The sequence below is a fragment of the Eptatretus burgeri genome, chromosome 2 (assembly GCF_056783735.1).
Source record: "Eptatretus burgeri isolate ZD-2024b chromosome 2, Ebu_testis_v1, whole genome shotgun sequence".
NCBI classification, from domain to species: Eukaryota; Metazoa; Chordata; class Myxini; order Myxiniformes; family Myxinidae; genus Eptatretus; species Eptatretus burgeri.
In genome coordinates, this window is record NC_140962.1 from 87,880,307 (window position 1) to 87,908,097 (window position 27,791).

At 45.9% G+C, this 27,791-nt stretch overlaps 1 protein-coding gene across 2 annotated transcripts; it reads right to left on the reverse strand.

Moving 5' to 3' along the window:
• Window positions 1-858: 858 nt before the first annotated feature.
• HAUS2 (HAUS augmin like complex subunit 2) lies at window positions 859-27,491 on the reverse strand. Of its 2 annotated transcripts, XM_085870220.1 has the most exons (7): window positions 27,263-27,491; window positions 17,231-17,362; window positions 15,126-15,224; window positions 13,866-13,935; window positions 13,581-13,713; window positions 10,994-11,102; window positions 859-1,280 (listed from the first exon to the last, which is right to left on the reverse strand). In XM_085870220.1, the coding sequence occupies exons 1-7, from the start codon at window positions 27,341-27,343 to the stop codon at window positions 1,146-1,148; spliced, it is 759 nt and encodes a 252-aa protein (XP_085726346.1). In that variant the 5' UTR covers window positions 27,344-27,491; the 3' UTR covers window positions 859-1,145. The 2 variants fall into 2 exon arrangements, with proteins under 2 accessions (XP_085726346.1, XP_085726344.1); XM_085870218.1 differs by lacking the exon at window positions 17,231-17,362 and having other exon boundaries at window positions 27,263-27,461.
• Between the last annotated feature and the right edge of the window lie 300 nt (window positions 27,492-27,791).

Sequence of the window (27,791 nt, forward strand, 5' to 3'; positions counted from 1 at the left end):
ATGAGGGTCGAGGATGAGGAGGATGAGGATGAGGGTCGAGGATGGAGGGTGGAGGATGGGGGTGAGGGTGGAGGATGGGGGTGAGGGTGGAGGATGGGGGTGAGGGTGGAGGATGGGGGTGAGGGTGGAGGATGGGGGTGAGGGTGGAGGATGGGGTGAGGGTGGGGTGAGGGTGGGGGTGGGGTGAGGGTGGGGGTGGGGTGGGGGTGGGGTGAGGGTGGGGGTGGAGGATGAGGGTGAGGGTGGGGGTGAGGGTGAGGGTGGGGGGGGGGGTGGGGGTGAGGGTGGGGGGGGGGGGGGGGGTGGGGGTGAGGGTGGTGGTGGGGGTGGGGGTGGAGGATGAGGGTGAGGGTGGGGTGGGGGTGGAGGGTGAGGGTGGGGTGGAGGGTGAGGGTGGGGGTGGAGGGTGAGGGTGGGGGTGGAGGGTGGGGGTGGAGGATGAGGGTGAGGGTGGGGGTGGAGGATGAGGGTGAGGGTGGGGGTGGAGGATGAGGGTGAGGGTGGGGGTGGAGGATGAGGGTGAGGGTGGGGGTGGAGGATGAGGGTGGGGGTGGAGGATGGAGGATGAGAGGGGGTGAAGGATTAGGATGGAGTGTGAGGATGAGGGTGGAGTGTGAGGATGGAGTGTGAGGATGAGGATGAGGGTGGAGTGTGAGGATGAGGATGAAGTCCAGGACTGAAGTGTATGAATGGTTGAGGTGGTCTTGGGTGGAGAGTAGATCGAGAACTGTATTGACCAACAAGGAGCTGATAACGGATGGGGTAGTTTATCGTTGGATGAAGTGTTACAGTACAAGTAGAATTGATCCAATATATTTTTTAAAACGTAATATTGTGTTTGAACCAAATAAAGGAAACTTTTTGAACGTGTAGAAAACGTTTTATTCACAAAAACCACATTCATGTCGGTATTGTCAACCGATCAAACAATCATTGTTAATAACACCATTTAAAAAAGTATTTACATTCCCAGCACTCTGTTGTACGTTCAAAAAGTGAAATCAAAACAAAGAACTTGGGTAAGAATCCAGAAAGCATCACAAACTGCAACCTCAAGGAGGTTACACAGGACTCTGTTTGAATTTAAAAAATAAAAAAATAATGAAAGAGGTGAAAGACATTTCTGAAGGAGATGGTGGACAACATCACTTAATTGCACCATCTGCCGAGAATGTATGGGATTGCATCGTCTTGCGAACAGCCTCCCTGAAAAGGAGCACGGTGCGTCCGAATTCCTGCAGCTTGTCCACCTCCAACGCCAAATGCATGATCGCATCTTCCTGAAAAAGAAAGACGAGCTGTGTAAAGGGAAGGGCATTTTGGGAACCATCGACAGGACGTGGGCAAGGGGATGGGGCCGAAATGACGAAGGGCACCAAAGTATCTGTGCGTTCTGTCTCTAGTTCTCCTGCTCGTAAGATGCCTGCACATGGAAGTATCGATGAACGCATCTTCTCTTTGAAGATTTGGGATGACACGATAAAAGTGTTGAACATTTACATTTGATGGATAATGAGAAAGAGAAAGAGAAAGACAGCTGCTGCCACAAATAATCTGAGTGACTCATTCCATCCATCAGGACCATACCCTGTAAAGAGCGTCGGCGAGCTGCCTAAGCAGTCTCCTTGGCTATTGGGCACAATCCTGGATGGGTCACCACTCTGAAACAGTATACCAGCATGCTGGCACTCATTTTTCTGACCTCTGAAGGATGGCAGGCTGAGTCAACCCCACCTGGTATTACTTCAACAGCTGAGCAGAATTTGAACTCAGGATCCTCGGATCCCAAACCCACCACCATAACCATTAAGCCCAACACCAGGTATAGTGAGTGACTCAATGCATTGTACCAAACGCCACAAAGTTATCCACATTTTACTTGCATTTTCATTGTGAAAAGTAGGAAGGGGAAGAAAAAAAACAAAAGGTTATCCAACACCGCATCATTGTTAATCCGTGAAATAAATCCTGAAAGCACATGTTAAACACAAATGATAGCACAACAGTGAACATGAGACTTTATGCAACATATAGACTTTTAATTATTCTTTCTACACAGTGAATAAAAGGGACCAAAATATAAGAGGAGAGTAGAAGTTGCCTGACAAGCTCGTCATTTCCTCATCTTCTCAAAATGTGGGGAAAAATCCCGACATATGAACTGAGGTTATTTTGTGCCCTTTCAATTAAGCACGTCGAGGAAATACAAGGAAGTCCGACGCAGGAGGAGGCCGTGCAGTCCATCATTTCCGCTAACATCCATGTATCCCGATCCCCTCAATGCTTCCACATACCATCATCATCATTATTTCATATGCAGCCTGTGGGCTGTTGGTTGCATCGTTGCTGGGAGCGTAGCTGCGTCACTGATGCAGTGCCACCCTGTTTCCAGGAAGCTGGTACTAATTTTGCTGACTTCAGGAGGATGACAGGCTGAGTCAACCCACCTGGTGTTATTTAACTGATCAACATGGGCTCCAACTCAAGACCCCAAGATCTTAAGCCAACACCAGGCTTTTCCAAGTACCTATCCAACTCCAGTAAGCCCTTTCACCATGTCAGCCGATGCCACTGCTCCAGGGAGACCATTCCCATTACATGCATCAACTACTATCTGAGTGAAAGACCCCTGCCTTAACATCATCCTAATTCTCCTCATCTTCACTCTCAAGCTGGGGCCCCTGGTCCAATTGCTGGCATTTCTGCAAAAAAACAAAATTCTGCATTTATTCCCTCATACCCTTCATCATCTTAAACATCTCTATCAGATCCTCTCCTCTGTAATTAAGCCCAGTCTCCTTCAGCTGTATATAATAGCGAAGTCGAGCTAACCGAGTAATCAATTTTGTCACTGTGCTGGACCTCATGACCAATAAATCCATTCACCATGGCAGGTATGGCCTTTCTCAAATGTGGTGATCAAAACTGAACACAATTTCCTTGGTGAGATCTCATGAAATCACTGTGTCGTGTTAACACCACCTCCTTTGATTTATAGGTTATCCCTCTACAAAGACAATCTAAAATCCCACTGACATTACTCATGGCTGCCTGGCACTGTGCCGTCTGCTTACCTCTCACATCTATTACCACCCCCAGATCTCTTTATTCGCACACACGCACACACACCAATAATTCCCCTTTTATTCTATAACACCTATTTCATAATTATTACCCAACACTAACATCTTAAATTTATTTGTGTTAATCTGCATCTGTCAACCTTTTGCCCAATCAAAGTATCTCAGCTTTTCTGAATCAGATTACCACATCTCTGTTGTCTACCTCCAAGCTTAGTGATATCCACAAATCCGGAAAAAGCCTACTACCAACCCCATTGTCCAAGTAGTAATGTAGATCATGAATAATAATGGTCATGGAATTGATCCCTGGGGTACTCAACTACTTACAACCTCCCAACTGGATATCCTCCGGTTCACAGTCATTATTTGATTCCTCTCATCAAGACAGTTTCCAATGCGGTTGGCTGTAACAGCCACTCCACAAGCCCTCACATTAGCAAACAGCCTTCTATTTGGTTGGTACCTTATCAAATGCTTTCTGGAATTCCAGGTGTGCTCCATCCACTGCACTTCCCTCATCCACCAAATCGGAAAATGCTTCAGAGAACTGAAACAAATTTGTCAAACATGATCTCCTTTTGGTAAATCCATGCTGAATAGCTTTAATTAGTGTGAAATTATTCAAATGTTTCCCTGTCCATTCCTTTAATAATGTCTCCAACACCTTCCCGACCACCGAAGTCAAGTGAACAGGTCTCGAGTTCCCCAATTCTTCGCTGGATCCTTTATTGAATAATGGTGTTACATCTGTGATGCTCCATTCCTCCGGTACCTGTCCTGGCTCCAACGAGCTGTTAAAGATATCCGCGAACACCATGATTGTCTGCTGTGCTACCTCCCCCAGTACTATTGGATGCAGATTATCAGGCCGGCCCTGGAGCTTTATCATCGCTTAATTTTTGGAGCCGTTTCTTCATTTCCTCTACTCTTACTTGGATCTCTTCTGAAAGGGCTTGCTCACTCTCCCCCCCCCCCCAGCCCCCACCCAAGATTGATACTCTCTACTACTGGAAGTTCCCCTGACTGTTCCTTTGTATATGCAAAAGCCAAAAAAAACAAAAAACAAAAAACACAACAGCAAAGTCAATGGTGTGCCATCGCAAATCCCCCATGCTTTCCACCGAAAGCAAAGCAAAAAATCGTTACATATTTTACGCGTCGCCCAATGTTGATTGCATATTTTCAATAAAAAAAACAAGTTTAAAAACATGTCCAAAATTGCATTTTTAGGTATTTGACCTTTTGACTCATCCTAGGAGGGTGGGGCCAAAAATGATACTGCTCTTGCACCTTCTTGCCTCATGGTGATCATAACGACCAAGTTTGGTAAATTCCTGTTCAACCGTTTCGGAGGAGATAGCGTATAACGGATGGACAGACGGAGCCGATTACAATAATCGCCACGTTTTTTTTCAAAAAGCGTGGAAATAACTACATTTAATGAGCCTGCCATCTCACCCTTATTGTCGACCAATTCTCTTGTGCCATTCCTCGATGAGCCCACACTCCTCTTAACCCGATCCTTACCTGTTATCTACTTGAAGAATGCCTTGCTGTTATGTTTAATATTTTTGGCTGTGACTTTTTCATATTCTCTTCTCACCTGCTGAGTTGTTTTCTTAACTCATCACTATTTACTCCAAATACTGACTATAGTCCTGTTATTTTGTACTGAATGAATGCCTTCTACTTATCCTCACCGCTTTACCACGCTGGTCTGTTTTTTGCCTCCATCTTCACACCTCACAGAAATATCCCGACTCTGCACCCTGCAAAATTTGCTCTTTGAATGTTTCCCATTTCTCCAATCCTTCAGACATGAAGGATGCAGCCTCTTCCCTTTCTTCAGACCTTGACAAAATCACAAGCTGGTCAAACATTTGGAATATGTCTTTCAATCCTGACAAATCACACACACTCACCATTGTCTCTCCAAAAGGACTGTCTGGGAAACCCAACGATCTACTTTCTTAACAATTCCTCTTAAGGTCATCGAGTTATTAAAACTCCTGGGTCTCACCATCGGCCAGGATCTTTCTCGGGCACACTACATTTCAAAGTTGGCCTCCAAAACCAGCCTCCGACTGGGCATCCTCCGTCAGACAAAGTCCTTCCTTGACACATCTGAACTCAAAACCACCTACAAGGTCTTCAGCCACAGCTTTATGGAATACTGCTCTCCCCTCTGCGCTGGATCACCTGCCTCACATCTTGCTCAGCTTGATGCCATGGAAGCCAAGGCTTTCAAGATCATTGGAATCTCCTGCTCTGAAGCTGAATCGATGGGTCTATCATTTTGCCATCACAGAAAGGTCGGTGGTCTCTGTCTTGTACCACCTCCTTTATGGTCATGCACCCTCTGCTCTTTCTGTGCTTTGTCTCCCTCCCCCTCCCTCCCCCCTCCCCCACAGGTTTCTGCAGGGCTCACATGGTCCAACATCAACCCCTTTTAGTAAAACTATCTAAATCCAGGATCACTGCTCACCTCCACTCACTTGTTCCTCCCCCTCCCCCCCACCTGTGGAATCAACTTCCACATAGTCTTCAATCTTATTCTTCCTTCCAGGTCTTCACGATAGCTGTTCACCACCACCTCAGATCCTCTCCAATCCAAAACCATGATCTTTTCTACCCTCGTTAACCCCTCACCTAAATCCTTCCTCCTTAAAACTTTCCAGTTTTCCCTTCTTGGAGTTTCCTTCTGTATCCATCTTCTCCACCCCATGCATCCTCTGTGTCCATCTTCTCCACCCCATGCATGCGTGTTTTGCATCCTATTTTTGTCTGTTACGTCCTGATCCGTACATTTTACCAGCTCTTTCACGAGCCTCAACTATGTATACAAACATAAATAAATAAATGAATGCAGACCGTCCACTCCTCAATTTTATCCAATTTAAAGCTCACAAACAACTTTGCATACCCTCAACATTAGCCATCCAGAAATTCAACAACCTAACACCACTACCTCAAATGTCACATCTCAACAATCGAGTTACGCTTGCTGTGTTGTAGTCATTTGTCCCCAGATGTTCTCCCACCTCTACATCCTCCACCATATTGAGATCATTACTTAAAAAGAGGTCTACCATGACACCCCCCCCCCAACTCCTCACCCACTGGGTTTTCCGACAAACCAAGTTAAAAATCAATCTTGAAGAGCAGATAGAAAATCCTTCTCCACTCTGCCTTCCACCTGTTCCGGTACCCAATCTCTCCAAAGTAAACTATAACCCCCTATAATCAATACTCTTCCCTCATCACATGCCTTTCTGAATTCTTCATTCAACCCTCTTTCCTGTTCTTCCCTCACACCAGGAGCCCTGTAAAAACATTCTTCAAGTATCTTACTATTCTTGCAATTTCTAATCTCATTCCACATCGAATCCTCTCCATTAATTCCCTCCTTAATGCCATGCTTTTCTCGAGATGAGCAGAGTACCCTCCCTACGGGCAATCTTGTTCCAAGCATGCAACATGTTCTTCTGACGCATACCTTTATTGGGGTGGTGTATAGGCAACCGACAGCTCTGTATAGGAAAAATAAATAACCCGTGTTACGTGCATGAAGCAAAAACATACCTACTGCTTATAATTCAAAACACCTCACCACATTGGTAAACGTGGGGGCAGGAAGACTGCACAGTAAATGGTGAATACTCGCAATACCCGCCCCCACCTGGAGGTGGCGCTACACAATAGACATTTACATGGATAATTTGCATCCCACCCCTCCCACCCACCCCCGGCAAAGATATAAACACCCCATTCACTAAACGGGGAAATGCAATACGGTCTCTCACTCAGATTTCCACACCAGCTCTCCTTCCTATCACACCGAGAAACCCTGTAGTCTTGAATTCCTGTCCTTCAGTTGGATAGCTTACTGAACCACATCTCACTTAAAGCAGCTATATCATACCTCCCGCCATCAAACTTAGCTTCCTTCTCTTCACTTCAAGCTTCTGGTATGAATATAAAAACCTTAAATATTGTCCTTCTATCAACCATCTATGCTGCCCGAACCTCCAACCACATCCTCAGCCTCGAGTATAATTGCAGTAAATCCCAAATTATTTCTCAAGAACCCCCTGTGAATCTCACTGCCCCCCCTCCCCTTTCTATTGAGCATCTTTCCACCTGTCTGGAAACACTTATCATGAAGGGATCTCCACATCGTGAGCAGCTGTCATGTTTTTCATTTTTCCATGGTGCTATCAAGTACATAAACCATATTTAAAAGTTCTTGCGATATAATCATCATCATCATCATCATCATCATTGGCCTATTTTCAGTCCGCTGCAAGATGAACGTCCTCCTGATGAACGGCATATATTGGGTGGTCGCTAGACTACCGTTTTTCTCAGGTTTTGGGGAGGTCGCGAGACTACCATTATTCTCAGGTTTTCCATCTGTCTGCATGTTGGGTGGTCACTAGAATACCCTTATTTTCAGTTTTTCCATCAGTCTGTACGTTTGTTGGGAGGTCGCTAGAGTACCCTGATTCTCAGTTTTTCTGTCTGTCTGTCTGTATTGTTGCGGTTGAGGAAATTCGCAAACCACCATTCAGGTCCTGTAGGTGAGATATCTCTGTAAGTACATGTGTAGTTAGCCCCAAACCCGTTGTTTAGAGGGAATAAATGTGATTCATTTGGGCTGCGACCCTTTAAGATAGCCGTTTTTCTGTTCTATCTTTATTTTGAACCAACCACGTCTCAACCGCCATCACACAACAACCACCAACCGCAACGCCGCATCACAACAACGCCGCCAACAGCCACGACCTTTACCTTCGCAGCTCGCTCCCGCAGACATCGCATCGCCGCCATTCCGGGCGTCGCCGTGGCCGTGGACCGCCACTTTAGACCCTCCACCACCTTCGCCTCTCCTTCTGCGGCCATTTCCGCACCGCTTGTGGGCACCGAGCGTCAGGCTGTCCTGGACTCGTACAGGGCGCGCGCCGAGCCGCGGGTGCAAAAAGCGGCCTTTCCGAGGAGAAGTCAGATCAGCAATGATACACGCCCACTTCTGATCCGTCCAATCAGCAAGCGCGGGGCGATTTGGCCCCGCCTCCAGGCGTGTCGGAGTAGAATCGATATATGCAAATTCGAGGATCAGGGGAGATTCACGCCCCTTTTTCTCCGTCCAATGGGCGAGCGTGGCTCCACCCCCGAGCTCGTTCTGATCCAAAAATTTGCATATGGGTTCTCCTGCCGTACTATAAAGCGCCGAGCGCGGGGTGAATTCAGTCAGTTTTGGGCTCGGGCGAGTTGGAGAAGTGTGGCAGCGGGAGAGTTTTTCGGTCAAGGGAGTTGGAGAAGAGTCAAGGCGAGTTGGAGAAGTGTGGCAGCGGCAGAGTGTGGCAGCAGCAGTCCAGTCGGGTCTGGAGGAGAGTCAGTCTGTCGGAGGTCGGAGTCTGTCGGGGTTCGGAGTCTGTCGGGGAGCTGCAGAGAGGGGAAGCCGCGAGCGCGGTCGAGGTCGCAGTGGAGTCGCTCGTCGCGGGACCCAAGCAAGCCAGCTATCCTCTTTCCCCAGAGCATCAACAACCTCCCCCCTTCCCCCCCCCCCCCCCGTGCTGAGATAGTGCGAAAAGGGGGCCCCGTTCCCACCCCACTCCAAGCAGTGCCAACGAAACCCGCGAAGGAGCGCGGAGTCGGGGCACCGCCGCCACATTTGCGGCTCATCACAAGACGGGTAGGCTCCACCCGGTCTCGCGGCCCACAGGCCCGTCTGTCCCCTTGTATTTGAGGGTGGCCCTTTTCTTTTGCTTTTGAGTATATGTGTTTTCGGCGCCGTCTGTAAAGTAAAACTGTGTAAGTGTTGCCGTGTGCTCGCGTAGTCCGTAGTAGATCTGCATTGTTGTGTTTCTTTTGTAACATCTGCTTTTGGTGCATAATTGTTGTAATTGTATATGTGTGCTTTCCGTGTGCCGCGGAATAAATGTGCCTCATGTTGAACTGTTTTCCCGTTTCGCTTCGTCTTTTCTTTAATTGAATCTCCATCTTACTTCACGTCAAGGATTGGTAGTGGGCTTAATACGCCCGATAATTAATCGGAACCGTCGAGGTCGACGATATAACACTGCTCGGTTATCCCGATAGTACGGAACGGGTCGCTTCAGTGGCCCGTGTCCGGAGTCGACCTGCGGTGAGGTGCGATCGCCCGGTCTACCTTCCGTGTGGGTACTTAGGTTGGTCGAATTTGGCGAACAACCCTATCCCACGTGGGGGGCCGATTGGCACGATCGTGGTGAGGCCGAAAGGCCCACCCGTGACTAGTTCCCGGCGTTAGTCCGAGAGGGTCACGACAGAATTGTCTGTCCGGTGGGCGACGTGCCGCGATTCGAGTTACGTGGCCGCTCGCACGCCGGCGGGCGCGAATTCGCAACAGTATGTTGGGTGGTCGCTAGAGTACCCTTATTTTCACTTTTTCCATCTGTCTGTTGGGTGGTCGCAAGAGTACCCTTATTTTCAGTTTTTCCTCTATCTGTATGTTTGTTTGTATGTAATGGACAGCTCTGGAGGCTAGATGAGTCAACCGATTTTGATGAAACTTGACAGATAGGTTCATACCAGGATGTAGTTGTATGCTTTTGAGCACCGTTGCTCTGGACACCACCGTTGCCTAGCAACGGGACTTTGAAATTTTTGAAAAATCCTAAAAAATCAAATTTTTTCGAAAATCAAAAATCGGCTTCCAGGCTTTTATGTGCACTATAATCAACTTCTTTGTCAAAAATTTTCAGCCCAAACCGTCAAAAACTGTATGACTAGAATGCAATTATGTCGCGACCACCCATGTCACCTACTGGCTTGTTGGGTGGTCGCGTCGCGAGACTACCCTTATTCTCAGATTTCCATCTGTCTGTTGGGTGGTCGCTAGAGTACGATTATTTTCAGTTTTTCCGTCGGTCTGTATGTTTGTTGGGTGGTCGCTGGAGTACCCTTATTTTCACTTTTTCCGTCTGTCTATGTGTATGTTTGCGTGTTTGTATGTAATAGACAGCTCTGGAGGCCAGAGGAATCAACAGATTTTGATGAAATTTGACAGGTAGGTTCAGACCAGCATCGAGTTGTATGCTTTTGAGCACCGTTGCTATGGACACCACCGTTGCCTAGCAACGGGACTTTGAAATTTTTGAAAAATCCTAAAAAATTAATTTTTTCGAAAATCAAAAATCGGCTTCCAGGCTTTTATGCACACTATAATCAACCTCTGTCCAAAATTTTCAGCCCGATCCGTCAAAAACTGTATGACAAGTATGCAATTATGTTGCGACCACCCATGTCGCCTACCGACTTGTATGTCTGTCTGTCTATATGTAATGGACAGCTCTGGAGGCCAGGAGTCAACTGATTTTGATGAAACTTGACTGGTAGGTTCATACCAGGATCTAGTTGTATGCTTTTGAGCACCGTTGCTATGGACGCCACCGTTGCCAAGCAGCGGGGTTTTTAAATTTTAGAAAAAAAATCCCAAAAATTTTTTTCACATTTTTTTTTTTCAAAAATCAAAAATCTGCTTCCGCGCTTTTATGCGCACTATAATCAACCTGTTCGTCAAAAAATTTCAGCCCGATCCGTCAAAAACTATGACTAGTATGCAATTATATAGCGACCACCCATGTCGCCTACCGGCTTGTATTGATAGGTCTCTTTCCATGCGAAAAACCAGTGTGACAGCCCGTGCAGCAGCCCAGTCGAGATTCGAACCCCGGATAGCCAGTTCAAAGGCGAGTGCACATATCTCTTATGTTATCCTGCCAGACTCTTGCGATATACAGAGTGCAAAAAAGGACGAAGCACACTTTTACCAAGTGATTGCATCAAGCTTTTGGAATCTTTAACAGAAGCAAACAAAGTGCAAAGATGAAAACCTTGGCAATGAGTAACGCAGGCCTAATTCTCACCAGGTGCTTCAATTCTTCCAAAAAGGCTGGCAATTGCTCCACCAATTGCACGTTGTGTTCCAATCCTTCCAAAAGCTCCATGAGCTGGTCCAGCGTCTCCACTGCATCACTACGTCATACACAGACAATGCCAGAGTAAAATTATCAATAATTTTGTCTCTTCAAATACCACACTCTTCAAATAAGCATTGGTGCTGCAGAAGCAGTTTCTTTGCAGGGCATGGTAGACTCCAAAACACTGCAATCAATGATGCATCATCAATCCTATGCAGTCTCAAATGGAGTTTGCAGGCAGGTCCCTTTACGACAGGGGTTCCCAACCTTTTTTTACTGGGGTACCATTTCACATGTTCGTGGTCCCACCGAGTACCACTGTACCAAAATTCACCTAAAATAGTGTTTATTTGCGATACAGATACGACAATGGGGAGTTAAACAATACTAACAATTCACAACTATGACATTGAGCAATCTGATCTGAACAAAAGAATGATACAGTAAGTACCTATTTGATTGTGTAAAATGTCCAGCCAATGGGATGGTTGAGCCTGCTTCTTGCTCACAAAGCATGTCGATGTCAGGCTTTGTTTTGGATAAAGCGCACCGAACATCATGTTCAACATCCAGTAGGGATCTTTGTTTTGTTTTTAGAATAACGACTGATGAGAACCCAGCTTCACACAGCCATGTTGATGGGAATACTATGAGTGAATGAACAGCCAGGGCAGCTCGCTTAGGGTAAGACTCCAACATTCTTTGGACTTTGGACCAGAAGTCCGCAAGATTCATCTCGTCAAACTGATCTCGGGCTGTGGAGTCGTTCTGGAGATCAATCAAGCTTTCCTGCAGTCCTGTTCCAGGTGGCAAATCCAATGCATTCATGCGAAATGGGTTGCGAATCATGTTCAGATCCAGTTCCTTGAGATCCGGAAAATAGGAATTTAATTCCTCATCCAAATAAACGAGGTGATCTTTTAGCAGTTGTATGAACTCCTTTGGGGGATTCTTTTGACGCTTCGGAAGAATATCGGCCATGCAAGAAAACATGACCACCACTCCCGCTTCGACATTCGTCTTCCACAGACGGAGTTTTTCCTGAAATCCCTTGACCTTGTCGATGAAGTCAATGATAGTCACGCCAGTCCCCTAAAGAGACTTGTTCAAGGCGTTTAACTCAGAGAAAATGTCGACCAAATAAGCCAGGTGCAATGCCCAGTCGGGGTCGTTCAACGCAGTGACGAAATCGACAGGCTTTGGTTTTCCATCGTTTTCGAAGAATTCACGAAGCTAAGCTCACAGTTCAAACACGCGCTCCGCCATATTTCCACGGGATAACCATCTCACCTCAGTGTGGAATAAGAGAACGTTATGGTCGGAGTGGAAATCCTCGCAAAGTTTCTTGAAAAGTCGCGAATTGAGAGCCTGGGATTTCACATGGTTCACAATTTTGATCATGATTGAGAGACCGTCAGTCAATGGCTTGGGGAGCGCCTTGGTTGCGAGTGCGTGGCGGTGGATCGTACAGTGTAGGTCGCGCACTTCAGGAGCAATTGCCTTCACAAGCGTTTGGAAACCTGATCCGCACCCCAACATAGCTGGAGCACCATCTGTAGTACAGCCTTTCAGATCAACCCATGACAGCCCAACTTGATCAGACGGAAGACACCTCTTCGAAAATGTCCTTTGCTTTCGTTGTGGATTTAAGCGGGCGGAAAAATAGTATTTCATCCTTGAACTTGGCTTTATGCACATACTGAACAAACGCGAACAGTTGGACACAATTTGCCACATCAGTTGACTCATCCAATTGCATAGAAAATCCACATTGAGATGCCTTGATTTCTGCCACCACCTGGTCACAAATATTGGTTGACATTTCTTCAATGTGCCTCTGAACTGTGTTGTTTGACAACGAAAGACAATTGAGCTTCTTGGCGCTTTGTTCTCCCAGCACGAGACGTACGATATCCTTTGTGGCGGGAAGGATGAGGCTTTCACCGAAGGTGTGAGGTTTTTTTTCTGTTCTGCAATTCACAGTGCAACTAAGTAGGATACCTTTACGGCTGCCGTGGACTGCTGTTGAAAACTGCCGCTGCCGTCGAAGCGTGCTCTTTTCATGGCATTTTCCTTCCGACGAAAAAAATCATGGTCCTTGTCACTGTGTTCAGGATGAACAGAATCAAAATGGCGCTTCAATCGACTTGGCTTCATAGATTGATTGCCGAGAACTTTTCCACAAATCACACACTGTGGAGCTTCTAATTCACCTTTTTGGATGGAAGTGAAACCTAACTTGAGATAACTCTCCGAATATTTTCGCATTGACATGATGCTGGTGAACGATAACGGTAACAATAAGCCGGGCAATAAGCAATGATGACAGTGTGGCGTGTAGAGACAAAACTAATAATAAGACTTGTGCACAATGGCTGATAACAAACAGCTGTCAGTGTACAGTCGCTTTCGATATAAATTTAATTATCGTGCACAAGCTGCATGAGAGAGAAGTAAAATAAAAACCGCATTAAAAAAAACGCAGCGAAAGTCAGAGGTAAAAAGGGTGATGAATGTAGAGGGTGGTGGGTACCGATGATGTGCATAATCCACAGAAAGTGAGCTGCGAGATGTATTTTGGAAAATTCTTCGAAGGAAAGAACCATTATCTTTGGCAATATCTTGCAGTAGTTGTCTCCTTTCTTCTGCATCTGTAAATCTCTGTTCTGAAAAGTTTATGGGGTTGGTGAGGCAGGTTGGGAGAAGAAAAGAAAAAAAAAGTATCCCTGAAGTTACATTTAAGCTTTTGTGAATGAAATAGACTGCAAGGACAAATTATGGATTTCGTCTCATATTCTGTGCAGCTACATCGACTTACGGAGGACAGCAGGATGGCAGACATCTATAAAAGGTATCTGCGCTGACAGGTGGGTTTTCTCCAGCATCAGCTGTGGACAGAATCGACACCGCCGCACTTTATGACCTCGACAAAACAAGTCACGGCTTCAACCAAGTCCAACTACAAAAGCTATGGCTAAGCATTGTATTTTGATTTGGAATATAAATTATTGAAAGCATCATTTCACAAAAGGGAAACGCAGAAGTGTAAAAATCAAGACTCATGGTTTAAAAGTCAGACCACACGAGGATAAAAGCTATTCCTGAAACGGTTGGTGGATGTTTTAATACTTCGGTACCGACGGCCAGAACGTAGTGGTTCAAATATGTTAAATGCAGGACGACGAGAATCTTTAACAATATTTAAGGCTTTGGCAAAACATCTAGATGTGTAGATAACTTGGAGTGCAGATAGATCAACACCAATGATCCTCTGCGCAACACTGCGCAATCGTGATACTGGAGTGGGATGTAGACCATGCCTCTTCAATATGACTGGCAAATATGGTTGGCAAGAGTGCAATTTACCGCGACGAAGCATTTTGCTTTTTTATACAAAAATAAAGGTTCATGGAAGCAAAATAAAATGACAAAGCAACGAGGGGTGTTGTTATTGACAAGTAAGGCAGCAAGGCAGTGAGAAATGAGTATGAGAGATAATCAGGAAACTAAAGAGGAGATAAAAATTTTTTTTAAGAGATGATCACAAGGAGTTATTGGTGGATGGATGGAGGGTTGAGAGCATGAACGACCATGGATAGGATGAAATAAGTCACGAGACGGCAATGAGCTGCCATTTCAAAGAGCTGGAGGATCGAGCATGATTGTGCAGGAACAAGGGAGCAATTCTACAAAGGCAGTTTGAAGGGTTTTGATAAAGTACGAGATGAACAAAACCCAGCTTTTGGAAAATGACAAGTTTTTTTAATTTTATATAAAAGGATGTCAAACTTATGACTGGGAAAAGGAAGGACGCGAATGTTTCAGCCAAAGAGGACAACACTATCGAACTGCATAGAAATTCTTTGTATACTATGAGATTGAGAGAAAAAAAAGAGGTGCCGTGAGATAGAGGTAATGGCCCAACAGAGTAATCATAAGGCTATTTGTAGGCAAAAAACAAAATAATAATAAAATGTACAAATCACCAAAGTATTTCAAATTTACAGTCAGGATCCCATCATGAGCCACGTGCTCGCATGGGAACGTCAAACCAGCTAACATTTCAAAATTGAAATACCTGGTGGGTCGTTTCTCTCAACTTGGTGATGTTGTCCAAGATTTTCATGTCTTCCACCAAGTCATCGAGTTGACAATCTTTATCCTCAATAAAGAAATTCTGAATAAGAAACAGTGCAGATGCACAAAAAAAAAGGAAAAAAAAAAGAAAAAAGTGTGTGAAGAAAACTACGGTAAATGTGCTTAAAAAAAAACAAAACACCAAAACGACACTATAGGACGACAGCACTATATTATTAGTGAAACTTGGGCACAGGTTGGTATTTTTGTATTGCTGCGAACATCAATCAAATATCAGGACAAAACATTCCAAGATTCCTTAATGTCATTAACAAAAAAAAAAAAAAGGGACAAATTTCCAGGGAGGTGGGGTAATTCTAAAATGCCGAGAAATATGTTCAAGTACATTGAGGAGCATTGACATCTTACAAATACAAGGTTTAAGGACATCTACTATACAGATGACCGAGCTTACAGCACTTTGCTGCATAAGTAGCACAGAAATTTACAAATATGGCCCTTCTCATTCAATCATAACTCTGTAAACTCTGTATAATATGTTAATCAAACATGTAGCTGGTACGGCACTCGGTGGAGCACATAATGTACCTCCGCCAGGCTGAACAGTTTATGCTTTGTATCCCACTGATAGGCCGGATCTGGATCTGGATCTGGACCTGAACCAAAATCTCATCGGCTTGTTCTTGTCACCTCACCAACTCATCCACCAAGTTCGTCATAATCCATCCACAACTTTTTGAGATATCCTGCGATATATCATATTTGGCCTTATCTCTCAACGGTGAAGTATCATTTAAAAAATTCTCATATCCGGTTCTGGATCTTCACCAAAATCTAATCAATTCGTCCTTGTCACACACCCAACTTGTCCACCAAGTTTCATCTGAATCCGTGCATAGAGTTTTGAAATATCCTACTCACAAACAAACAAACAGGGGTGAAAGCATAACATCCGTCCACCATCGGCGGCAGAGCTAATAGGCCAAAATGATACGATTCAGAAGTGTGCGTCTTGCTCAAATTTGACTCGGGTTTTTGTTTCCATCGAAATTTGTTTACAACAAAAACGCGACGGCCAATCGTGCCAATACTGCGCAGTCAACTTGAACAGGCACGGTGTTTTCATTCAAGAGCACAAATCTTAAAAATGTCTGCTCCACCGTCTTTGTTATCCCACTCGTCATCATCCTGTTATTTTCAGTTCATTAAAACGGGAATCATGTAATTATGGGTATTGGTTTCCAATGCAATAAAATGACCGTTTTTACAGCCATTTTTCCCTGCTGTGCAGGGGTTTGGCTTTTTCTTGAGGCAATGTTTTATGGCCGGATGCCCTTCCTGACGCCAACCCTGGTCGCCTCTTACGACACACAGGGATATGGTACACCTATTCTAACCGGGGCATACACCGGGACCAGTACACTGGTACTCACTTCGCCGACCTCGGAAGGATGACAGGCTGAGTCAACCCCCTGGTGTTAATTCAGCAGCCAACGGGGCTTGAACTCAGGACACTGGGATCCCAAGCCGCCACCCTAACCACTAAGCCAACACCAGGCTTCCAATGCAATAAAGACAAACACAATCAAAAATTTCATCTTCATGCATTACTCAACATTTCGTAAATAAGATTTCAGGTCAAATTTGAACCAATCATATTCCAGTACTATATTACCAATGTATGCCTGGTGTTGGCTTAATGGTTCGGGTGGTGGGCATGGAATCCTAGGATCCTGAGTTCAAATCCCACTCGCCTGTTGAATTAATAGCAGGTGGGGTAAACTCGGGCCCGTCATCCTTCCGAGGTCGGCAAAATGAGTGCCAGCTTGCTGGTGTACTGTGTCGGAGTGGCAACCCGTCCAGGATTGTGCCCAATAGCCAAGGAGACTGCTTAAGCAGCATCAATGCTCTGCACAGAGTGTGGTCCCAATGGATGGACGGATTACCAATGTTGCAGAATTGCAGAAAATGCACGTTTGCACTGCATGGGCTGACTGGGCAAGCCAAGTGTGCTCCCTCAATTGGGAACCAGCTGCATATAGCACTGGGTAAAGGTTCCCACAAACAGATAACGCATTCACTCACCCCTTCATGGAAGTCCACATTGTCTTTTGCATCTGGTAACGAAACACTGCCAGGTCTGGTTGATCGATTTCCCTCCGAGTCGGAGGAGAAGTGAAAAGGGGAAAATTCACCAGAACTCACCTTGTCAATGTTCTGAAGAAAACAAAAACGAAAATAGCATTTACACAAAGCAAAAAACTAATTCGTGTCCTGCTGACATGGAATGTACGATCATTTACTGCGGTCTTGAAATACTCTCACAGCCGAGATGCAAGAAGTTTCAATTTAAAAATGGATGCCGTTGTATGTGCAGTACATTTGCAAATTTGGGAACTGGAGTTCCAAATACCTTGAGCTACTATCATTTCACACAAATATCAAGTCTGGTGCTGCCTTAATTCTAGGGTCTCGGGTTCAAGCTCCTGTCGTCCCTGTTGAATTAACACCGGGATGGGTTGACTCAGCCTGTCATCCTTCTGAGGTCGGCAAAATGAGTACCAGCTTACTGGGAACGGGGGCACTGCATCAATGGCACAGCTGTGCCTCCAGCCATTGACGCTACTCGCAGCCTTGTGCTGCACACGAAAGAGGAGGATTTTACACAAATGCTTATCTGCCACCAGGGCCGGATTTACCATGTGGGGGGCCGTGGGCACAATGATTGTGGGGGGGCCCCCAAATTTGGAGATTAAGCAACAACTTAAATAATAACTGCTTTGTCATCAACAACTGAACTTGTATCTATGGATTTGGCAGATCCTGATCAGGAATTATTTGGCATATATGTTCACAAATTACAATTAAATCTGACAATATGACAATATGGACGGATTGTTATTGATATGGCTGGTGACTTATCTCTGAGCTCATTCTAAAATCAAATCACAAAAATGCTGTTGCTGCAAGAGTAAGAGATAGAGATGGACTTACATAAGAAAATAACAAACGACGCGCTGTTATTAATCATACTATGAACTTCGACTAAAAATCTTCTAACTTCTAAAAACCCTCTGGACAAGAGAAATCCGAAATGGTGATTAATAGCCGACTTCCAGCGAGCGCTAATATACGGCAGTGTCATCCACATCAATGGACATACACACGGTGCCTTAATCAATGGACAAGCTTCCCGTGCGACTTCGCGGCAGCGAACTCGGATATAATGCTGTCAACCTGCATGGAATTGAGCACATCGGATTCGGTTGAAATGATGGTCAGGTTTACCAGTCTCTGCTGCCCCATCGTGGAGCGAAGATGGTTCTTGATAAGCTTGAGTTTCGAAAACGAGGGCTCCCCGGAGCAGTTCGACACCATCAGTGAGAGGTAAATCCGAAGCAGCACTTCCACGTTTGGGAAAGTATCGGTGAGTTTTCGCTCGATGAGAAAACTGTACATCTCGATTTCAGTACGGCCCGAGTCTGGCTCCGACTCCTTCATCATGGCTTGAAACTGAATCATTTCTTCTGTGAGGTCAGGTGATAGATCTTCCCGATACAGCTCGACGAGCTTCGAGCATGACTCTCGAATCTGCTCCACTTCGAGTTGGACAAGAGCACGCAGGAATCCAAATCTGTCGCTCATCTCGCTGTAAGCGTTTGTATGCTTTTCCAACTGCGACAGCAGTACGTCGATCACTGCAACGTATCCACTGATGCGAAAGGACTTTGGCGTCTAGTTCTACTTCTGGAGTGTGTCCGTAGTCCAAGGGAGCGACGCGGACATTACGCTTTCGTCTACGCGATCCGCGAGTGAATTCCTCCGTACCTGAGCGCTCCACTCCGTCAACAACGAATGTATCAAACTGATCGCGTAATGACTGCACGAAGCTCGCCAGTGACTTGAGGAGCTGCACGGCTGTGTTGAGATCGGTAGCTTGCGATTGAAGGGTTTTACTCGTACGATCAAATCTACCAAGGACAGTAGACCAGAAACCAGCATAGAACCCTATCTCGAGCGTGCACATCGTTTGGTGAAATGTCTCGGCGGTGTTTCTCGTTTCACTATTCAGTTGTTCATCGTTTGCGATTTCATCGAGGACATCCATGATTTCGCTGTAACCGTCTACAAGAGCTCGGGTTGCATCAGAATGAGCCGACCAGCGAGTGTCGCTTTGGTACTTGCAGACCTTTGGTTTTCAGGGCGTCAAATAATCTGGCATAGCGCGAAGTGGAAGCTGTAAAAAATACATACACTTGTTCCGTGAATTCAAACAATGCTACTGCAGGTATACAGCATCCCACGGCTGACTGACCGACTACTTTCAGTGAGTGCGTCATGAATGGCACAAATATTGCGAGAGGGTTCTCCTGTTTGATCATTCCCTGCATCCCGTTGTATCGGCCACTCATATCAGATGCGTTATCGTAAGATTGTCCTCGTCAGTTAGCGATGTCCAATCCAGTGGCTTTCAAAAAATCCAGTAATGCCGTCGCTTTCTGGAGTCCAGTGTGTCCTGTGTTGCTCAGAAAGGTCATGAAACGCTCCACTGGAGCCTCGTTCTCGATGTATCGTAGAATAACCGTGAGCTGGTCGATGTGGCTTATGTCAGGAGTAGAATCGACAGACACAGAGAAGTATTTTGCCTCTTTCACACGAGCGACGATGTTCTCCAGAACAGATTTTCCGATGATGGAGACCAACTCTTCACATGTCGTAGATGATAAGTAGTTGGTGTGGCCACTACCTTGGTTGGCATATTTCTGAATGTGCTGCGCCAAAAATGGATCGTATTCCGCAAGTAATTCCATTAAACCAAGGTAGTTACCGTTCGTCCGTGACCCAACAATTTCATCCGATCCACGGAACGCCAGACCACGCTCAGCGAGAAACGATATCACGCTCACACTTCGTTTCAGCACCTCCCTCCAATAGGACGCAATCTCACTCACCTCTTTTACAAGTTCAGTGTCCACACGACCTGCGGATGTTGCTCTGTCTGACAAGCAGATGATATTCACACAATGTACACGCGAACGTTCATGCACCTCGATAGAACGACTGGCATGCTTCCAGTCATTGAATCCTTCCCCGCCCAGGGCAGTAGTGCCTCCAAAGAGTTTGCAAGCGATGCAGTGCGGTTTTCCGGTTGATGTGGAGAAGCAAAGCCAGGATCTTTTCACGGACTCTCCGTTTTGTAGTCTACGGTAAAAAAAAGATTATTGGAGCAGCAGCGTTTCCTACCTTCAACGAACTGAATGGATGAATCAAAGGGACCAGTCAAATTCTGCAGGGGCTCGAAATCTCGTGACGCCCAGTAGTCGATCATCTCTGACGACGGTCGCTCAGGAGGCCAACATCCAATGTCATTGGCAAAGCCAGGTCCACGATCAGTCAGTATATCTCGCGCTTCTTCATCTGATGCGTGTTCTTCATCGGTGGAACCTTCCGAGATGTTGGGAAAATCTTGACGCGGGGGTTGCGTTGGGTTGCCAAATCCGCTTGTTCTGTCTCTGTTGGTGTTCCAGCCTCTGTCATGGACGAATCGCCTGTTTGTGCAGGAGTGAAAAACTCAGATTTTCTGGGTCTTGTCGATGACGGCCTTGTGTCTTTCATCTTTTTCCTTGGAACGTTTCCGCTTTTGAGCACCACTGTCATATTTCCGTGGAGCCCTGGATTTGTGCCTGTCGTCACCGAAGCCGCTCATTGTGGTTTCTGCAGCTGGTAGTTCCCGAGTAACCGAGATATTGTTAGAGTGCACGTGGGACGTACCAGAATCACGAACAACAAGTATGTTTCACACACCTGGAACAGAGAAAGTCATACCGTGTTACTGTGCTGTGTGCGCCAGTAAGCAGGATACTGACAGCGTTCCCTGCCAGCCGCAGTTTCAGTGTGTACAATACTACCCCTGCCGGCCGTGTGCTGTGCTGGCCTGGCCTATTTTTACCACATAGTCTTTCACCTTTTCACCTCTCCTCTGGCTGGACCTCGGTATTCCGCCTGTGCTTGCTTAGCTCTGGCGGGCAGTGCCGTAGTTAGTTGGCCACGCTCAACCATCCGAAGAATCGATCCAAAAAGGATCCGAATGCGGGCCCCCAATGCCCGAGGCTTGCCCCAGGAATTTTTGACCACGTTGGATCCGTTCTGTGGACCGTGGAAGAAACGGCTTGAAAAAGCCAAAGCTTGAAAAGGACCCTCACAATGACGGACAATTTTGAAATGATATCCTTACAAAGAGTTTACAATCTTCATTCACCGACAATAAAACTTCAGAAGCACATTTTCAAGGGATTTTCAAAATGTCATCGAAATTGTGGGGGGGCCCTAAATGTGGGGGGCCCCAGGGCCATGGCCCCACCTGACCACCCCTAAATCCAGTAGCGTCTGCCACGCCAAACAAATGGCAAAGTCAGAACTTGTTTCTGCCACTCGGATTTTTCAGAGATTTGATGCAAATATGCAGTGTATTGCCGAAGAGCTATCTATTGATTCCAGACACAAGTAAGGTGGAATATCCTCCCCCCAAACCCCCTTCCCATAACATACATGCTTCTTCCTTACTAGTCGCTCTCCCAAACATATTTCCATTGTCTCTCCACTCCTCCTTTCTCTTTCTTGTCATCCTTCCTTTTCTCAATTTTAGCCCAACGTCCAACTGCCCCCCCCCACGAGCTGCCATTTTGTCTGAATCTCGATATTCCCCAACACTGAGAGAGCGAGTGGCACAGTTGATTGGTCGAGATGGCGTAAAATGGCGAAATATTTTGTTCAACCACTTCAAGTATATAATTCAATTGAAATAAAGTTTTAAAGGCTGGAGAAAAAAAAAAAAATTCGGAAGTTTACCGCCGTTGATACACCGTCTTTTAAACCACCTTATTTAACACAATACATGAGTTATTTGTGCCTGTTGTTTGTGTCCTTTATGATGCCCCTAATAACAGTGAGTTTCCTGTTTGGATTGATTTTCGATTTTGTTTGACTGCCAGACAGACAGACATTAAAACGATTACCTTACTCCTCTGTGCGCACACGCGCTCGGGATGAGATTCCGTACAATTTGCCAAAGTCAGAGCCAAAGTACTGCAGGGTCGTGTTCCGATTTGTGTTCTACAGTGTTCAAAATATATAATTCAAGAGAATATCAAGTCGTTCCTCGATCATAGACTGACATCTGTAGATCGACAGACAGACACAGTGAACCAAATGCTTAACCGCGCTTTTCCCGCCCCGCGTGGGGTAATAAATAGAGGGCCCTAACACCACAAGTGTTCAGTTATGACGCCATTTCTCTTGGAGAGATAAACTCACCGACACTTCGCGAAAGGCACCATGGGATATTTAACGTCAATCATTGAATGCGAGTGAATGGGACACCTGGCATAACGTGCACCTGAGGGTTGGTACACTTTGTGAAGCAACAATCTGACATTTTATAGTCGGGTAAGGAATCGAATCCAAAATAAATTTAAAAGGCATTGTACTACCTCTACTCTGTACCATCCTGTCAGACATCTAAATTTCATCCAACCCGTCCACAAAATTTCATCCGGATCCGTCCATAACTTTTTGAGACATCTTGTGCACAAACAGACAGACAAACAAACAGAAAGGGGTGAAAACATAACCTCCTTCACCTTCGGTGGCAGAGGTGATACGTTCAGGTTAATTGGATCAAGTGATCCAGGAGATAGCACTCCGAGTACAAGAACACTGTCTATCAAGAGGTGTCATAAATTCTCAAACGTAATATCTCTGGAGTCATGCCAGTCTCCTCAGCAAGTCTTGTTTACGTGTACGGTCTCCCGCCCTCCCAATTATGTTGACACTGTGAGCGAGGCTCTCTCAGCTAACTTCACCCCGCTCCTTCCTATCCCCCCCCCCAACCTCAGCTCTCTTCTCTTAATCTGTGGCAACTTCAACTGCCACCATTCCAAGTGGCTTAACATCGGTCCTCATCTATGGCATCGCATCCAAGGTATTATGTGCTACTTCAAGCCTTACCCAATCCCGTGAATTCCCAAACGACATCCCTCCTAAACTTGATCATGCACAACGTTCTCCAACCATTGTTGCTCTTCTTCAGCTCCCCTTTGCTCAATTCATGACATCTTGAATGGGTCAGTTTCTCTGACTATTCATGGAACTGCAAAGGTGCCATCGTGTGTGGTCGTTCAATTGGGCATACTGGCTTGGCCTGCAATCCATCATCTCCTCATTGGACACAGATCGTACCTGGATGCCATTTCTCAACAGCAATCCAGTTATTATCATTTCACACCTCGAGATATCCCACCGACTGTCCCATCCCTGGTAGAACGATTTATATAGTGAGCAATAGTCACAAAGCACCTCATCTTTTCCTCCTGGAAAAGCAACCAGACTAAGAACCCATGGTCAACCCATAAAACTCACAACCATTTTGATTGTGTCAGATGTGCCAGCATTTCGCATCAAGCCAAGTTGAGATTGAGAAAAAGGACAAGTTCAAGCCAAGTTGGGGCCAAGTTGGGGCCAAGTTGAGATTGAGAAAAAGGACAAGTTGGGGCCAAGTTGGGGCCAAGTTGAGATTGAGAAAAAGGACAAGTTCAAGCCAAGTTGGGGCCAAGTTGGGGCCAAGTTGAGATTGAGAAAAAGGACAAGTTCAAGCCAAGTTGGGGCCAAGTTGAGATTGAGAAAAAGGACAAGTTCAAGCCAAGTTGGGGCCAAGTTGGGGCCAAGTTGAGATTGAGAAAAAGGACAAGTTCAAGCCAAGTTGGGGCCAAGTTCAAGCCAAGTTGAGATTGAGAAAAAGGACAAGTTCAAGCCAAGTTGGGGCCAAGTTGGGGCCAAGTTGAGATTGAGAAAAAGGACAAGTTGGGGCCAAGTTGGGGCCAAGTTGAGATTGAGAAAAAGGACAAGTTCAAGCCAAGTTGGGGCCAAGTTGGGGCCAAGTTGAGATTGAGAAAAAGGACAAGTTCAAGCCAAGTTGGGGCCAAGTTGAGATTGAGAAAAAGGACAAGTTCAAGCCAAGTTGGGGCCAAGTTGGGGCCAAGTTGAGATTGAGAAAAAGGACAAGTTCAAGCCAAGTTGGGGCCAAGTTCAAGCCAAGTTGAGATTGAGAAAAAGGACAAGTTCAAGCCAAGTTGGGGCCAAGTTGGGGCCAAGTTGAGATTGAGAAAAAGGACAAGTTGGGGCCAAGTTGGGGCCAAGTTGAGATTGAGAAAAAGGACAAGTTCAAGCCAAGTTGGGGCCAAGTTGGGGCCAAGTTGAGATTGAGAAAAAGGACAAGTTCAAGCCAAGTTGGGGCCAAGTTGAGATTGAGAAAAAGGACAAGTTCAAGCCAAGTTGGGGCCAAGTTGGGGCCAAGTTGAGATTGAGAAAAAGGACAAGTTCAAGCCAAGTTGGGGCCAAGTTGGGGCCAAGTTGAGATTGAGAAAAAGGACAAGTTCAAGCCAAGTTGGGGCCAAGTTGAGATTGAGAAAAAGGACAAGTTCAAGCCAAGTTGGGGCCAAGTTGAGATTGAGAAAAAGGACAAGTTCAAGCCAAGTTGGGGCCAAGTTGGGGCCAAGTTGAGATTGAGAAAAAGGACAAGTTCAAGCCAAGTTGAGATTGAGAAAAAGGACAAGTTCAAGCCAAGTTGGGGCCAAGTTGGGGCCAAGTTGAGATTGAGAAAAAGGACAAGTTCAAGCCAAGTTGAGGACAAATTCAAGCCAAGTTGAGGACAAAACTCAATGGGGTCTCACAATCCACAAATTAATTGGTGGCAGTTGTGTCTGAAACATGCTCATCTGCTCCTTCAATCGTGAAGACAGGGTGACAATGTACACTACTCATGCTAAGGCTCACTGCCATAACGGTCTTTGTAGATGAGGCTAAGATCCATCACGATCTCCCTGACTGTACCCTTCCCCCGATTATGTACCTCAGCAAGAGCTCCATTTATATATTTAAGCTATATTTCACCCAGGGTGTGTTCCATTACCAATCAGCTTGTAGAGCGCTCGCCAAGTGGCTTAAGCACTCAGGAAAGCACTCCATTGAAACAGTTAAGGAACGGCTGGCTTGGCGAGCGATAGCAAGCTGCTTGGTAATGGAACACTCGCCTGCAGAGAGCCTGTCCCCCGACACGTGCAATGCAATGCAATATCTATCAGTCAAAACACAGAGAGACACACACAACACACACAGACAAAACACACAAATAGAAACAGACACAAATACACACAAATAGAAACACACACACACACACACACACACACACACACACACACACACACAGACACAAATACACACAAATAGAAACACACACACACACACACACACACACACACACACACACACAGACACAAACACACACAAATAGAAACAGACACACACAGACACAAAAACACACACAAAACACACAAATAGAAACAGACACACACACACACAGACACAAACACACACACACACACACACACAAACAACACACACAGACACAAACACACACACACAAACAACACACACAACACACACAGACAAAACACACAAATAGAAACAGACACACACAGACACAAAAACACAGACAACACACAGACACACAACACACACAACACACACACAGAGAACACACACAGAGAACGAACACACACAGAGAACACACACAGAGAACGAACACACACAGAGAACACACAGAGAACACACACAGAGAACAGACACACACAGAGAACACACACACACAGAGACCAAACACACACAGAGAACACACACACACAGAGAACACACACACAGACACACACACACAGACACACACACACAGGTCACACACACACACAGGTCACACACACACAGTGCACACACACACAGTGCACACACACACACAGAACACACACACAGAGAACACACACACAGAGAACACACACACAGAGAACACACACACACACACAGAGAACACACACACAGACACACACACACAGAGAACACACACACAGAGAACACACACACAGAGAACACACACACAGAGAACACACACACAGAGGACACACACACAGAGAACACAGACACAGAGAACACACACCCAGAGAACACACACACAGAGAACGCACGCGCAGAGAACACACACACAGAGAACACACGCACAGAGAACACACACACAGAGAACACACACACAGAGAACACACACACAGAGAACACACACACAGAGAACACACACACAGAGAACACACACAGAGAGAACACACACACACAGAACACAGAGAACACACACACACACACACACACACACACACACACACACACACACACACACACACAGAGAACACACACACAGAGAACACACACACACAGAGAACACACACACAGATAACACACACACAGAGAACACACACACAGAGAACACACACACAGAGAACACACACACAGAGAACACACACACAGAGAACACACACACAGAGAACACACACACAGAGAACAAACACACACAGAGAACAAACACACACAGAGAACAAACACACAGAGAGAACAAACACACAGAGCACACATACACGGAACACACACACACACAGAACACACACACACACAGAACACACAGAATACACACAGAACACACACACACACAGGACACACAGAACACACACACACAGAACACACAGAACACAAACACACACAGACACACACAGAACACACACACACAGAGCACACACACAGAGAACACACACACATAGAGAACACACACACACATAGAGAACACGTCACACACACACACATAGAGAACACGTCACACACACACATAGAGAACACATCACACACACACACATAGAGAACACATCACACAGAGAGCACACACACACAGAGAGTACACACACACACAGAGCACACACACACACAGAGAGCACACACACACAGAGAACACACACACAAACACACACACACACACACACAGAGCACACACACACACAGAAAACACACACACACACAGAGAAAACACACAAACACACAGAAAACACACAGAAAACACACACACAACACACACAACACACACAACACACACAACACACACACCACACACACACACATTCGTGTCGGCATTTAAAGAGGTGGGGAGAATATTAATGGTGAATTACAGCACATCTCTAACTTGCATGACCAACGAACCTGCAGCTGCTGCAGGATGGTGTCCAACGGACACGCGAAACTCCCGTCCCTCACATTACTCGTCCCACGATCCATCATCATGTTAATAGTCCATCCCGCTCTGCACTGATCACTGTACAAAAAATAAATAAATAAAAACCCCACACACTGTGACGCAGCTTGGAAAGTGAAGTGATCACGTGACCGTTGTGGTAAATTAGCGCCCCGACGTTTACTTCGATTTTGGCGGCTTTACGTTGAACTGTTCAATTGCAGGTTTGTTATAGTTTGTCAGTTCAATTACAATCCTGTAGATATATTTATAATTGCTGATATTCCACAAAAATTAATGATAAAACTGCTGTGGCGCACGTAGCAAACAGCGCGTTGAATAATACATCGCTCAAATTTCTCCGATTCATGGACTTGCCGCACAACATTATTAAGAGGTTATTGTACTGTATGGGCGTAGCCCGGGTCGCGGTTGGTGGTGGTCACGTGGTTGGGGCTTCATACGTCACGACTCGCCCACTGGGGGCTTGTAGTACGA

What these genes read in the sequence shown, in the direction of transcription:
- HAUS2 (XM_085870220.1), bottom strand. Translation starts at nt 27,343, where the DNA reads ATGATGATGGATCGTGGGACGAGTAATGTGAGGGACGGGAGTTTCGCG. An exon ending in CCATCCTGCAGCAGCTGCAG is followed by an intron (nt 17,363 to 27,262) that starts GTTCGTTGGTCA and finishes TGTTTTCTTCAG; the next exon opens with AACATTGACAAGGTGAGTTC. An exon ending in GTGGATTATGCACATCATCG is followed by an intron (nt 11,103 to 13,580) that starts GTACCCACCACC and finishes TGTATGACGTAG; the next exon opens with TGATGCAGTGGAGACGCTGG.